Raw genomic sequence first — 15559 nt, forward strand, 5'->3', positions numbered from 1 at the left:
ATTTGTTAGTCTCTAAGGTGCCACAAGTACTCCTGTTCTTTTTGCGGATACAAACTAACACGGCTGCTACTCTGAAACATAATCTTTTGCTAACCAAAGTACCTGCCTATTCATACATTGTAGAGTACTTTCATTTAAAAAGCAAGTGCGGCTTCTGTAGCCTCTGGAAACATACAGTTTGAGATATTAAGGTTAAACAAATGTTGGCAATCGTATCTATTGCATATTACACTAATAATATAGTAAAGATAAGCCAAACAACACTGTTCACCAAGTTCAAATGCAGCAAGTCTAGTCTAAGAAATAACAACACGTCAACAGTGAAGATCCATCTGATTTTCCACACTTCCCAATTACTACATATGTTACAATAGAAAGGGGGGGGGGGAAAGTTACCACCGATCCTGTGATATCACTACAACATTGTTGTCAGTAAAGGGACCCAAATCAGTTTCCATTGACTTCAATGGCAGCAGGAGTGGGCCCAATAGGTAGTTGAAAAAGGAAAAAAAAGCCCTTTTCCCCTGGTGCTAATACTAGTGAGTATTGTTCAATTTATACATTGAATACATGGCAGTTACCGTGGTGACCATACGCTTTTTGTGTTACCATAAAGACCCAAGAGATTATATATAATAAAGAATGTGGTCAAGGATGAAAATATTGTTTTTAGTTGAGACAAGGAGGTACAAAATAGATTTATATGTGGATCTTTGTACTGATAGAAAACATCTGATTTCACTTTAGCATCTGAAAGACCGAAAAGCTTTGGAACTTTTGGTAGAAAAAGAAATGGGACTCTTTCACTCAGTGGCGATATATGCAAAATTATACTGGTCAAACAGGCTGTCACTTTTGGTAGTGTGATCTACCAATCTATAGTAAACCACAGCTGCACGTGATAGGTAAAGGGGAAGTATACTGAATGATTAACATTATGCAAACATGATGTACATGCATATGGAGGAACTTGTGATATGCTACTTATAATCTCATTAATAGATGGAGAATACAGACATGGTGTGATTTATAAATCCTGGAACTGAATTACTTTTCAGTGCAGTCTGAAAACCTTCAACAAAATAGGTCTTGGCAGGGCAAAGTGGCTGCCGTGTCAGGTGCTCTACAAAGAATCTTTCCTTAACTTTCTTTTATTTCATATCTTTGCATCCCATTACTTTGGTTTGAATTTAGCATAGGAATGCACAATTAGATTTTAGTATCTGCCACAATATTTTTGCCTTACATCCAGATTAACCGAGGTTCTCAATTATATGTCTCAGCTGACCAAATCCATGTTTTCCTGCCTAATAGATTTTTGGCTGAAATACAAAATATTTCCCAGTTTCTTCCTTTTACCTGTCTCGGGAAGATAACTTTTACTTATCTGGTCCCATGGAAATATAATAATGTTTGTCTAGAGTACAGTCAGAACTCAAGTCAAGCATTTTGGAGTGGAGCAATCTTAACTATAAATATGGGAGGCCATCAAATCATCTTTTTCAAGCTGGCCATATAGCAGAAAGCATTTCCCTTAAAACCTACTATGGATTCCACAAACAATTTAAGTTTATCATTCCACTTTTCAGACAAATGTGCTTCTATAAGCAACAGAAGATAAATAGGTAAATTAAATGCAGATTGTACTATATCACTACAGGATGTGATTAAAATCTCTTATATAACATTGATCATTATGAAAATAAGTATGACAGAAATCTTTGGAAGTTGTATTATCTGTGATCTCCACATCAAGCAATTTGGAGTGGGATGGGCCAAGACTAAACGTGGCACAAACATAGCAAAACTGCAGGGACCCCACCTAACCACTCTCTGGGATTGAGGGTACTGTGTTAAAACAAACTGCTTGAACATGGATGAGGCATATTAAAGGGCTATGGAGAAAATGGCACAGAGGGACCAACTTCTGGAGCATTTCAGAGTGATGCTGCGCAGAAAAACCCATTCATTCTATCCCAGTTTCTACTACTGATTGTGATAATTTTTGTTCTTCTCTAATATATCTTGTATTAATGACTCTCTACCTCAGGGCTTGTCTACATGAACACTCAGATTGCGGCAAGCTGGGGTGTAAATCTTCCTCGCACCAGCTTGCTGTAACTCACTGTCCGTGTGAACCCTGTTGCCCTGTGCTAAAAGTTCCCTAGTGCAATTTAATCTACTCCTGTTTCAAAGCAGAATAGATGTGGGGCGCACCCACAATATTTTCACCTCATACATACAACTGCATGCATCCTGCAGCAGTGGCTCGACTTGGCTCCCTGCTCCAGTCATTGTAACCCAGTGTGTAGGGTCAAAGCACCATTCTGGTTTGGTCATGTGGCCTCTCAGTTATGACAGTGGGGCTGCAGGGCAAAATCTGAATGGCATTATGTTCCAGTGTGCTGGATCTCAATGCCGCTCAGTTTGGGAACACTCTCAGCAGTAGGTCCCAGGGCAAACTGCCCCTTCTGTTCCCGCACTGGGCGGTCCTGCCTCCTGATTAGTGTCCTGCCACAATGTCCATAGGGCTGTGAGTGACAATGAGGTAGACTAAAGTGCACTCTGGAGCTTTTAGTGCTTGGTAGGCTAGTGCAAGATAGATTTACACCCCAGCTTGCCACGAGCTAAGTGCTGATATAGACAAGCTCTCATAAGTCATGCTACCACAGCCCTTCCCAGCTATCTGTTTCAAAACTGTATTAGTCTGTGTGTGAAAAATGTCCACTACAATCCGTTTTAAAGCCTGACCTTCTGTGAGGCTTACAAGGGAAAAGTGTTGATCTGGGTCAAGGATAGTCATTATTCCTACCATTATTTTTAAAACATTTAAACAAAATTTTAATTTGGTCACCAGCAAGACTTCCTTTCTTAATGTCCAACCTTTCGGAAAACAGACTTATTTCTGACTGCTCCACTTCACATAAATTTAAGGAGTGGCTATGTCCTTGGTGAGGTGTGGGAATATGTTGCATGGGGCCTGCTTGGCATTTGGAACCCCCGGTTAAAATTCCAGCACCAATGTAAAAGGTGGGTTGGAGTGACTTCCCTGTCTCTGCTGCAGTCATCCTCTTTTAAGACATTAATAAACTATTCCTGCTTAAGTGGATTTTTATTCCTGAAGCTCAAAGAAATGATTCTGAAAAGCAACATTTTAAAAACTTGGAACATACCAAAACTGTGATGTCAGTGAGTTTTTAGGAGAAAATAGCCCTGCACTCTAATGATGTATTTCTCTTCTTTGACCTGACACACAACTTCTAATTACACTGTGCTAGTACCATCAATATGATCAGTATTTTTCTCAGGATGAAAAACACAAATATGTCTAGCAACTGCACTTAATATGAATTTGCTTGCCAAATAATGCTGCCTTCTAACTTTATTTTAGCTATAAAAAGATGTTTAAATGGTAGATCAAATAAACAAATTTCCCTTTCTTCTTTTATATGCAACACCCTTTGTGTGTGGGATTTCTTACAATGTAAGAGTGATAAATTTACTGGGAACTGCCAGCAGGTGTTCGATACGAACACAGTACTCCACTTGGAATATCTAAGCTGTCCATAGCACAAACTGCACTACTAATCATTATTTACTTAGCATATTTTTCTAGTAATAACTATATTATTTTTTTTTCTTCAACACACTCTACTCTGGAAAGAAGGCTTTATATATTTTAACATGAAAATGTATTATTGTTTTATCAATAAAATATGATACTTATTTACATTACAATTGCTCTGAAGTAAAACATGTCACTTTTTTTTTCTATAACAGGAATCTTTAAGAATATTTGCTTCCTTTCATTCCACTCAATAAGTGCCAGATCAATTAATCAAAAAATAAAATAAAGTAAGAAAGGGTTGGTATTTACTAACAGAAATACAGCATTTGTAAAACAAATACAATACAACTTGTAAAACAAGACACTTTGGCGCAGAGTGCATACATAAATCCATTAAATTCCACACATGAACTGTGCAGCATTTAACACTTTTACTCTTTTTCTCATTAAAAAAAGATCATTCCAAATTAATCAATCACACTGCTTTTTAATTTATGCATTGTATTCATTCCCCCCCACTGATTTTCTTACTACTCTCTCTCTTTGACATCCAGCTAGGAAGAACAGCTGTGGCACTTCAGATTTACCATTGGCAAGCAGCATCTAGACTTCTCTGGAAATATTCAGCTCATAACTAACACAGCACCGTGCAGTAACTTAGTGGTGCACGGCTGTTCTTAATTGTCATCTTTCTTCTTTTTCTTTCATTCCCGTTCCCCAGAGCACCAAAACCCTCCTCTTCGCCACGCCTTTTCCTACACCAAAACACACGGCGATATGGAAATGACATTGAAAGTACCATTGTTGATAAAGCTAAATAAAATCCTATAGGCTCAGAATCAAGAACTGCAGGATGCCAATCTTTCAGAATGCTGCTTGACCACCATGCTGGCTGTGAAACATTCATTTTTTCATTCTTTTAAATACAACTGCAGCACCTCTATATGGAACCATTAAAAAGCTCCCATCCAGAGGACAGGTGGTAGTCAGTAATTAAAAACAAACATAATTAAAATTACTTCTTACATCAGTCTTTCTTTTAGATTTACCAGTATGTCCTGTCTTCTGTATGCTTGTCCTTTAGGACTTAACCCTGCAAACTCTTATGTGTGGGTTTAATTTTACATATGAGAGTAGTCCCATTGACTTCAGTGGGTCTACTCATGTGCATGTTTGAAGGATTATAGACTGTCAGCTCTTTGGGACAATAACTATCCTTATCATCATGTCACGTATAGCAGCACATTAATCTTAATGTAGTGGAAAAGTATGACATTTAAAACTGCTTTAAAGACTGTTGGGCCCTTATGCCACTTGTCTAAAACATCTGTTTATTTTTATAAACCGATTTAAAAACAGTGAACTTATTGAACCTGAACTCTACACCTGAGAGTAAGGCTTTTTGTACTGTACCTCATGTATATAGTACGTCTAGTGAAGCCAAAATTCTGTCTGAGCTACTACTCTGCAAAATTAACCCTTTTCTTCTCCTCAATTCTTTTCCAAACCCCTAACTCAATGACCAGCTATCATTCAACTTAAAATACAAACACTGATATAAAACATTCCTTTTGTATAATTTTTTTATAAAATGGTCCTATCTGCAAACTAGTGGTACTGTATGAAGACAGGGGAATAAGAAGTTTGTAAGGATTATAGGCCTAACTAAAAGGATTGTAGTTTAAGTTCTCTCTTCAGGAGTATGCTAGCAGTTCCCAAGTGTTGCCTTCCCTAAGGTGTCATACTGGCAATATGCTTTCAATTTAGAGCTCAAGATTTAAAAAACTGGATTCAGCCCAGCCAGCTAATGGAGGCATAGCATATTATTATTTGGATGATAACTTGAGGGGAATCCCTGTTAAAGAAATAAGAACCATATTCTGGGTACATAAATTTGGAGGCCAAAGGCTGGAGTTTATGTGCCGAGGACATGGTTATTTCTGAGCTACCAGAAAGAATCCTTAAGTTATTTCTGAAACGTGCTCTTACCACTCTCAGCCTTTAACTCCCTCATTTCAATTTCCCGAGATGCTAACTCCACCACCTTCCATCCTCAGGAGTCATTACCATTAGGTTTTAAAACTTAATAATACCTCTCCCCTTCAGTTCTTTCCTCCTTTTTTCCCCTTTGATCTCTCTCTTTCAACCCTCTGCTTCCCCTCCCCCACTGATGTACTGATCTCAGGGAGTCCTGGGATCTCCTTATTAAAATCTGCCAAGAAACTGAGGGGAAAGTTAGATGATTTCCCTGACCATGATGGAGTTTACTCCCATCTGAATACTACTAAATAATCCTTGCCAAAGGTGAATTTTCCCTAGAAGTAATATAAATACTGTGAAGGGCAAACACTTTGCCTGTAGATTCAACTAGATAGTCCCAAGTGATATTTTTTTTATAATATTTCCCAAGGTAGGATACCTCTTAGACTCACTTATTCAGCCATTCATTATAGGATGATATGTTGCCACATCATATATGAAGTTGCAACAGCATTTCTGTGTAAAGGTCAATATTCAAACTGTTCTAAAATTCACAGGCAATCAAGATGGGCCTGACAATTATTATGCCACTTCAGAACGTAGGGTAGAGTTTGTGATGCAATATTGGTGATTTTTCACTGTAAAAAGCAAATTTGCCACATCAAATTTGGTAACAAATGTAAGATTTTTTAGATATAAATGCTTATATATATTTATTGGAGAATCTTTAGCAGCCAGAGCAAAGAAATTTACTTACTCACTGTCCAGATATTAGCAAGCAACTAGATAGTGCCTACATAAATCAGCCAGCCAGAGCACAGGGAGAGAGAGTTAGGGACACCTCAAATGATTACTACAAAATCTTTTTTTTTTGTTATTAAAATCAAATAAACCCAACAACAACTTTACTGCCTCTTTTTTTTACCTCCCTGTCAGCTATGTTCACCACCCAATCCCAAACACCTTTTGCAGAGGTAAGGCCATTCTTGTGACAAGATTCACGTATTCTGCTTTAAGTGTAAAACTGAGTTGGAAGGACTCTTTATTCTCTCAAAGCACGGCTATGTTACCAAGTACAAGAGATGTATTTAAACTCTCTGCTACTGAGAGCAGGCTGCTACAGGAAACCTGGGTTTCTCTCACAAGCCATGGTGCCATCCTGAAGCAAATCTGAGAAGAAATTTGGACACGGACTCATCAGTTGTTATCTGCCTCCTGTGTTTTTACTTAAAACTAACACTGAGTTGATTACATAGGACATCTATCATTCATTTTTAAATGTAACTTAAGATACAGCACATTACTCTCATTTTTGGTACAAGCACATCCTCAGCTCTCGTGGGTATAAAGTTGTTCAGGTGCTGGGGGAAGTGAAGATAACTGAATAAGGTAAGGTAGGGGGGTCAGAGAAATATTTTGTTACACATTTCAGGCCAATAGTATTAACCCAATGATATATCCTTTAGAGTAACCATACCTTATCTAAGAAACTCTTGGACCTTTGGTATCAGAATGTATGTGTTATAAGGACCTCGGCATTCAACATCAGAGTTCATTTTGACCGGGATACAGTTGCTACCTCATAAACTGGAAACACGCTCAGGTTATCATTTAAATAAATAGTTGTCACATGGATTCTTGCTTTCTTAAATTTTATAGGGATATAAACATCTAATTAAATTGATCTACAGGCTTAATTTATAAAAATTACATTGATATAATAACTGGATAAATCCATGCCAATTTCTGAATTATGTCTAATATTAATAAACTGGAAAGCAATGTCACATATAATTATTGCTACAAAGACAAACCACAAGGGTAATTAACATAGCTGAGGTTTCATATTACCACAAGTGCTAAAGCAGACAGTAAAGTTCATTATTTTCATCTCCCTCATACGGCCATATATCAATCTAGGCCTCAAGGGAACACATGATGTATTTAAATTAGCTAATAAAACACAACATATAATTACATAACTCCTTGGAGTAACTATTATGTATAGTGTGAAAATTCTCCAGAAAGTGTTATAAATGTGCAAATCACCTCAACTATTACACAGCTGTCAGTTCAGACAAATGATGCATGCAAATATATGCTCGTAGAAACAAACATTGCATTATAATGCACAGATTTAATATAATTACATCATCAGGAAATCAGAATGTGCAGTTACGTTTGCCTTCCCCCCCTACTCAGTGAATGAACTGTTGAGTGCTGAGGGCATATTAACCTTATTTCTACTCATGAGTTCTGAACTAATGATTTCTGATCAACAGAATCAAAAGAAACGCCTTTAAATGTGTGAAGTCCCTAGACAAATTATTTATGTTATACGAAGTCCTATCCACCCAATGGAACATTAATTTCCCTAGTTGCTTCAAAAAATATTGAGAGTTTGAGAATGGATAGCAAAACCTTAGAGGTTAGAGACATGTTCCCTTGATATACTCAAACCATTAGTAACAAGGGAAGAAATAAATATACACTTGACCCTTAAATTTAGGGGGTTTCCAATATTTCTGAAGATGAACTCTTTATCAAAGATGTATTTTTCTACTTAATATCCTCAAATTATAATGGGCCAAATTCATTTTGTGAGACAATGGAATTACAAGAGGGAAGAAATAGCCCATTAATCCTTATTAGCACCCTCTATCATTATTTTCACAGTTCCTAAAATCTCTCACATACATACACCCCCCCACACACACACTATTTCTGGGCAGACTATACATCTTTTGTAGTACAAGTTTGTTTCAACAGATTTAAAAAAAAGATGATGATAAAACTTGGAAGTTTCTGAGAGTCAGTGGAAAAAAACACTGCTTGGAAAGCGACATTTAGTTTCCCATACTGTAGTCTTGATTCATCGAGGTTGAGTTAAAAAATCCTGCCTCAAAGGCCCAGTGGCAAAAAGTCAGCCTGGGAGACCGAGGGAGCTTAAAAATGGGCATAACTTTTTGGGAAGTGGTTATGGCCAGGATATACATTAAATCAGTACTTCCCCTTTAGCAGCATTCATTGGTGGGGCTGCAGAAAAGCTTTATTGAATAACTGCCCTCTCAGTGGTCCTGATGTTAAACGTTGCCTGCTCTACCTTGAAGTGAACTCCCCCTTAACTTCTCTGTGACTGGCTGGCACAGTGAAGTTGAAATTCAGACTTGTCTGTCTCTTCTGGCTGTCTAGAACCTCATGACACTTTCTGTAAAGTAAAGGGGATACTCTTAGTATTGAGGACAATGTTCCCTTTCTAATTAGTTGTTTAATTTTTCTTTTAGCTTGACTATGTGGCTGAAGTTTCCCTTGCTATCTTTTCTACTACATTCTACACATTAATTACCTCCAGCGGAAAAGAATAGTAAAACACCATTACTCTTTAAATCCCATTAATGTCTGGCCCTTTTTTTTAGCATCTTTTCCCACCACTTGTTTTTGAGCATGTTACCTATAACAGTTTATTGGCAAACCTGATGCTCAAACCGGTGTATGAACTAGTGCCTGCTGCAAGTGGCGACTATATTTCTCTGTGCATGATCACTACACTACCAGTGTCTAACTTGCTGTCTTGTAAGTGCTTTGACACATAGTTCATAGGAAAGGTGTACTGAAAAGCTAGATCTAGATTCAGTTCTGTTGCATATTCTCATCTCCTCATGTTTAAAACTTAATTGCCTGTGGCCTGCTGCAGGAGATTTATGCACAAAGCCTCTAACTGACAAGCTTTTGGTTTCAGTCATATGTGTCTTAAAACTACAGCTAGCCAGAAATTGTCTGACCGAACGTTTTTCGTCAGAGAACACTGTTTCATGGAAATTGAAACATTCCATGGAGATAGTTTGATTTAGACTAAGGTCCAATGGAAAACAGGCAGGCTTCCATCAGAAATCTGGCTGGTTTCCTCCCACCTTACCTACCTGGCTCCTCAGCAGTCCGCCTGATGGGCTAATGGAGAGCCAAGAGCCTGGAAGCTCTGGGAACCATGGATCCAAAGCTCTTGGGTTTCTCTGCAGCTCACTAGGCAGGCTGACAGGAAGCCAGGAACCTAGAAACAAAGGGCACCTCAGCTTCCAAACTCCCAGCTCCTCAGCATCCTGGACTCCCATGTTCCTGGGCTTAGGACCAGGCAGCTAAGCAGATTGCATTGGAGTCAGGGACTGCTGGACTTTCAGGGTCTGTAGCCTGGAGGCACCCAGCCCCAGGATTACCCAAGGCCTGAGGCCCCCAGGGTTTTCCCTTTCATGGAGAACTTTGAAATGTTTGGTTTTCATTCCAAATCAGAATGAAAACAAATTTTGAAATTCTCTGCAAAATGCAATTACCTTTCTCTGCACCGCTCTGCTTAAACATTCTTTATACTAGCCCAGGTGTTCCATCTTAAATTAATTTAGTGGGGCGGGGGGGAGTGTAAGCTGGAACCATCCCCCTACAGAATTAACATGAGATGATCCTCACCAAATGCAGTTTAATTAAATAGACTGAGCTTTAAAATAAACTAAGGATACAATCTTTATTTGATCATTTCCCATACCTTGTTCACTGTTATGATCAGAGTCACAGCAGATGGTAGACTCACTCTATAATAATTGTCTTTGTTTGAAACACTTTAAACTTTCTCCAAAACAAATACAAAACACTTTCATGATTTGTTCTGTAAATTTTGCCTGTCATCGTTGCTGCATGACAACATCACATAGCAAACATTAAGGCCTCTATTTCTGTTTTCAAGAAAACAGTCTTCTGGATGGCACTTGAATTTCACTGGAATTGCAAGAAAAGATAATGTGTTTCCTCCCTCTTTCCCAGTTATTTTTTGCTCTATAGATGCTTCCAACTTTCCTTGTCTGCTTGTAAGAGATCCACTTTCATTCACACACTACCCTGGGTTGTATAACTCAAAGGGGAAGAGTAAGAAATAGAAAAAAGAAAAAAACGGGTCACAGTTGTGCAATATATACATATTGTTTTCATTAAATAAATCAAATTGAAAAAGCAGCTTTTATAAGGCACTGAAACCCGGCCTGCATAGACTTCAAGGCTCCCTTTTGCCCATTGACATAGGGTCCATCAGCGGAAACCCATGTCTTCCATTTACTAGTCACTGGCTCCTTGGCCATTCACCAGCACTGGACACCTGCTGCATGTTGTGACCAGCTGACATTTGTACAATTTCTAATGTTAAAAATTCCTAAATCCTATATCTATTTCATCTGTGTCTCCGTGACGCTATGAGGAAGGGGGGAAACCCACTATGCCCCAGCCAATTTGGCCCAGATGGGAAAAGTTATTGCCTTGTTACTTGAACAGACAATCACTTAGACACACAGCAACCTGAAAACACAGTTCCTATACTATATAACTAGATAGACGGAGCATGTGTTCTGCTAAAAATGGGGCAAGGAGCCTGAAAAAAAAACCCAGGCCAAGCTTTAAAGAAATGATTGTGGGAGGAAAGAGCCAATTGGCTTGCATCTCTCTAGTTGTCCAATGGCAATGCCAGGGAAGAAGGGCCTATCCCTGTATACATTCCTCCTTTATCCTAAAGCTTGCAGATCCAGTCAAGTTTCCTATCCATTAAATCAGTGTGTGGCAGTGATAAATATTTAGTATCTATATAATTATTTTTAAAGAGAAGGCAGTGTGGAAGAATGATCACTGAATTGGGAGTCAGGAGTAGAGCTAGCGGGGAAAATTTTTAATAACGTTTTTCAGTGAAAAATGCCAGTTCATCATAACAGAAACTTTGTGAAACAACGTCGGGTTTGACAAAGTTTCCCAACTCACAAAAAACTTGAGAAAAAAGTTTTGAAGTTGTCAAAACTTTTTGTTTTTACAATTTTCAATGAAAAATTCTGGATTTCCTGTTCAAAATGGATTTCATTTATAAATTTAAACTGAAAAATGGTTAGATTGAAATAATGTTCCAAATTAGCAAAATGTAACATTACAATAAACCAATTTTTTTTTCATTTTGGGTCATTCAGTTTGTGAATATTTCCAGGATTTTGACTATTCATCCTATTTGAGATGTGAACATTTTTTAAATCATGGAAATTATTCACAGGATAAGAAAAAACATTTATTGCCCAGGAGTTCCTGCATTGTAATATTGGCTCTGACACTTACTCATGATGTGCCTTTGGTTAGTCACTTCACCTTTGATCTCAGTTTCCCTTCTTGCTTCTTCGCACATGGGGATAGTAATGCTTACCAGCAAACATCACAGGTTCTTGTGATGATTAGTTAATGTCTATCGACTACTTCACACGCATAACATCCTGTATAAATTCTAATCGCATTATTAAATAACACTGATCAAGTGATGATATGACCGTCGCAGTATGTATCATGTATGCATAATGTTAATAGATAATCATTTATTTGCTATATCGTAAGTCCCTGGGAATAAGGGCCACTATCCTTTCTGTTCTGTAGAGCAACAGGTACATTGCTGGCCCACAATAAATAAGAATAATTTATTAACTTGCTCATATATTATTTTTAAGATGATGGTTTGGATTTGTCAGCAATACTATCATCATAACCAGAGAGTCAGCAATACGCTATTGAGCAAATAGAAGTGGATTAAGGCTAGCAGTTTGTTCTCCAGATAAGATCCATATATATTAATGCTTAATTGCTAGACAAATGACCTTTATCATTTGAGGAATATTCCCAGTCTTTAGAGCAGAAATCTGAGGTCAATCTCACACATGATAAGTAGTGCAGTATTAAGTAAACAAACACTTGAGCTGTTTCAAAACACAGCCCTGAACTTAAAAGTTAGTGAAACTCAGCCCATGTCATCTGGTTTGCAATGCTGCACTACTTTTAAGTAAGAGGCAGCTCTTATAACAATGATGATTTCATGTAATACAAAATCATGCTAATCACCTTTATCAAAAAGGGTTTTTTTCCCCTTAAAGCACACAGCACAACTTCATTTACCTCAATGAAAATGCCTTGGATTTCAGTATGGGAAATAATAGGCACTTTCCCACCCTGTACCGTTCCTTACATGAGGAGGAAAAAAATTCCAACAAATTCCATAGCGACATCAACCACATTAATTCCACTCAAGAGAAAGACATTTCCTAATCCACTTGTGCTTGCAGCACTCATGAATTATGAGGTTTTTCTGGAGGATTAAACATGCTATGAAGTGTCTGATAAACAGTGATAGGCAAATAGTCTAGCCAAAAGTATCAGGATATATATAGAGAGACTGACAGAGAGCTAGAGGAAAAAAAAGATATTTTCCCCCCTTCTACCCATCAGCCTTCACTGAAAGTCAAAAATTACTGCTCCATGGGTGGACAGATATATATGAATCAGTTGGGAGTAAGCGACAATAAAACAGCTGCTGCTGTGTCTTTGCATACTAATGTTTCTTTTTAATATGTAAGAATCACTGTTCTTGCTGCAGAGCCAAGATCAAACAGTGAACAGAATGGTGTTTGAGTCTTGAAAAGGAAGCAAACAGAGATACTGCTACACATTGTGCCCTTCATATATTGTGAAGACATTTTTTTAAACATAGCAAAAACCTTGAAGAAAATTCAGACTTATGCCAGTGCAACAATTCCTTTAAAAGACAACTCTCAAGGTTTTAAAAAAATTATTTTAACTTACAGTACAGTTATTTTTTATTTCATTTACTCTGTGGGTTGTCTAAAGTTGAGCCTAACATTAATTTTAAATCTTTCTTTTTCATATTTTATTGTATGTGCTCTGCTTTCTTCATCCAAGGATGACTCCCGCCACAGTAATTTTATAAAGCAATGCAGGCTGAAAACATGGTGTTTCTGGTCAAATATAACTCTATTTCTAATAATTTCAATTATATTTAAGAATAAAATACTAGACCTCTGTATGCAAGGAACTGTTTTGACGGATGACCCATTTTTATGTGACATACAAAAGTTACCACGCCAAATTAAATTATTGCTAATACTGCACACAACATAGAAGTGTAAAAGGAGAACTTGGAATACTTTTTAATTCCAGTAGCAACCACAAAATCAGATACTTGAGAGTGAAAAGAGATGGACTGTACTGGATATAAATGGTCTAATTCAGTACAGCATGATCTCCCATTCATAACTACTTCTCAAGGATCATACCAACTAAAGTCAGACCCAGAGGGGTGAAAATTTTGAGTATTTTTTAAATAAAAACATTGGATAACCATAATCCACTTTTCAAGCAAAAAATGGTCCAGACTTGATTTCTAAGGAATGCAGCATTTCTGGCTTTTTAAGTACAGTGTAATGGAGTTTATTAATAATGCATTAGCATTACAACGGAAAAACAAGTTATAGTAGAATAAATACTATAAAGTGCATTTGAGAAAAAAGGTAACACTATCTCTAACCTAATGTTATTTATGGAACACAATCTCTGTAATTTTCAATTAATTCACATTTTGAAAATTATCATCTCCAGACTCTGGAGTTTCCAGATTTGGATGTGGGTGAATTTATTATTACCAAGGTGAACCTAAAGCACTTTAAGTACATTTTACAATACAGCTCTGCCTTATATGCATCACAGTAATTTAACAAATCTGTGAACACACATCCCTATTGAGAGCACAGTGCAAATATAAGTGCCTTTTTCTTATCAAGACTCTCTTAAAAAAAACACAAGAAAACATGCCATCCTCTCTTTCTTAACATTAAAGGTAGAGAAAGCTATTTTTTTTTTATCTAGGGAAAACAATTGTCTGAAAATTGTATGATCATTAACTCTGACAGGTCATCTTCTTTTATTCCAACTGAGCATGTTAACAAAAATCAGCCAAATGCCAGATTAATATTTTTGAAGTATTTGAAAGTAATGGAGCAAAACTAATTTAGTTAAACAACAGAGAATAAACTAAACACGATATATACAGGACTGCTATAAATATCAGAAATGCATAACAAACACTCATATGTCAATAACTCTTACTTTAAGACTCAGCATCAGCACCATAATTAATTTTTCTGCAATATAAAAATCTAAATATCTGTTTCAGCAAAGTTTATTTCTGTTTGTTTTAAGTTGTGCTTCAAAACACACAGTATCTCATTCAGTGTCTAAATGACTCAGTCACTGAAAGACCAGGATGTTAAACAGAATCAGAATGTGTGTCACCCAATTTTTAAAGGAATTCCCCAAAGCAACAATTAAACATCGGTACCACAATCAATATTATTTTCAATTTCATTTCAGTTTAAAATAAGCTAAACAGCATGCACGAGCACAAAGAAATCATTATCTTGCATCCATGAAGGTCTATATAGCTAAAGCACTTGACTTACCTGCCACTGTTTCATGAGCTCCCGAACCTCTTTCGTGTCCTCTAGTATCCTTTCCTTGTGTGTAGCATCCTGCAGGACATTGGCAGTTGTCTCTGCTTCTGTAAGCCAGGCAAGGAACTTTTCCAGATCCAGGTAGAACTGTTGCAGCAGCCTTAGAGCTGCTTCCAGTTCAGCTTCTCGCTCACTAACCCTGTGCAAGCACAAACAGTCAAATGCAGCACTCACAGAAATCAGAACAAGTGTAGATTTTTAAAAAAACAAACAAACCCACAGCAGGTTTTTACTATACTAATCAAGAGAAGAGAATTTGTAGATGAGCTACTATAATGAAAGAAAATGTACATAAGAATGATGGTTCCCCCCCCAAAGCTAATGTTCGTCTCTGTCTTTTTGGATGGTGGGAGGAGGTACACAATGACATTTTTCAACTGCAATCTAGAGGAAATGACATTACTTTGGTAAAGAACACAATGTACTGTACCTGGAATTTTGGAACTCAAACAAATCAAGGTTAATTCCTTTCAAATATAATCAAAGTTTTTTCACTTATCGCTCATAAGCCTGCTACTGCCTGCAAGCTTGTTTAATATTTGGAAATCACAAAGTAGTTTTTGGTCACTGAGGAGCAAGGATAGTTTACTGCAATTATTAATTCCTCTAAGTTGCAAGCTGTGGGAGCTGTATTCATCACCTTGTGTCCTAA

General features: G+C 37.2%; 1 protein-coding gene across 1 annotated transcript in view; it reads right to left on the bottom strand.

Moving 5' to 3' along the window:
• Window positions 1-15559, bottom strand: part of LOC112112035 (dystrophin) — a 1981667-nt gene that overhangs the window by 385259 nt on the left and 1580849 nt on the right. The window contains exon 55 of the mRNA XM_026649948.1: window positions 14857-15046. Within this exon, the coding sequence (XP_026505733.1) occupies window positions 14857-15046 (190 nt within the window). The remainder of the gene's footprint in view (window positions 1-14856; window positions 15047-15559) is intronic.

Source organism: Terrapene carolina, unplaced genomic scaffold, assembly GCF_002925995.2.
Source record: "Terrapene carolina triunguis isolate 2854851 unplaced genomic scaffold, T_m_triunguis-2.0 Scaffold23, whole genome shotgun sequence".
Classification (NCBI taxonomy): Eukaryota; Metazoa; Chordata; order Testudines; family Emydidae; genus Terrapene; species Terrapene triunguis.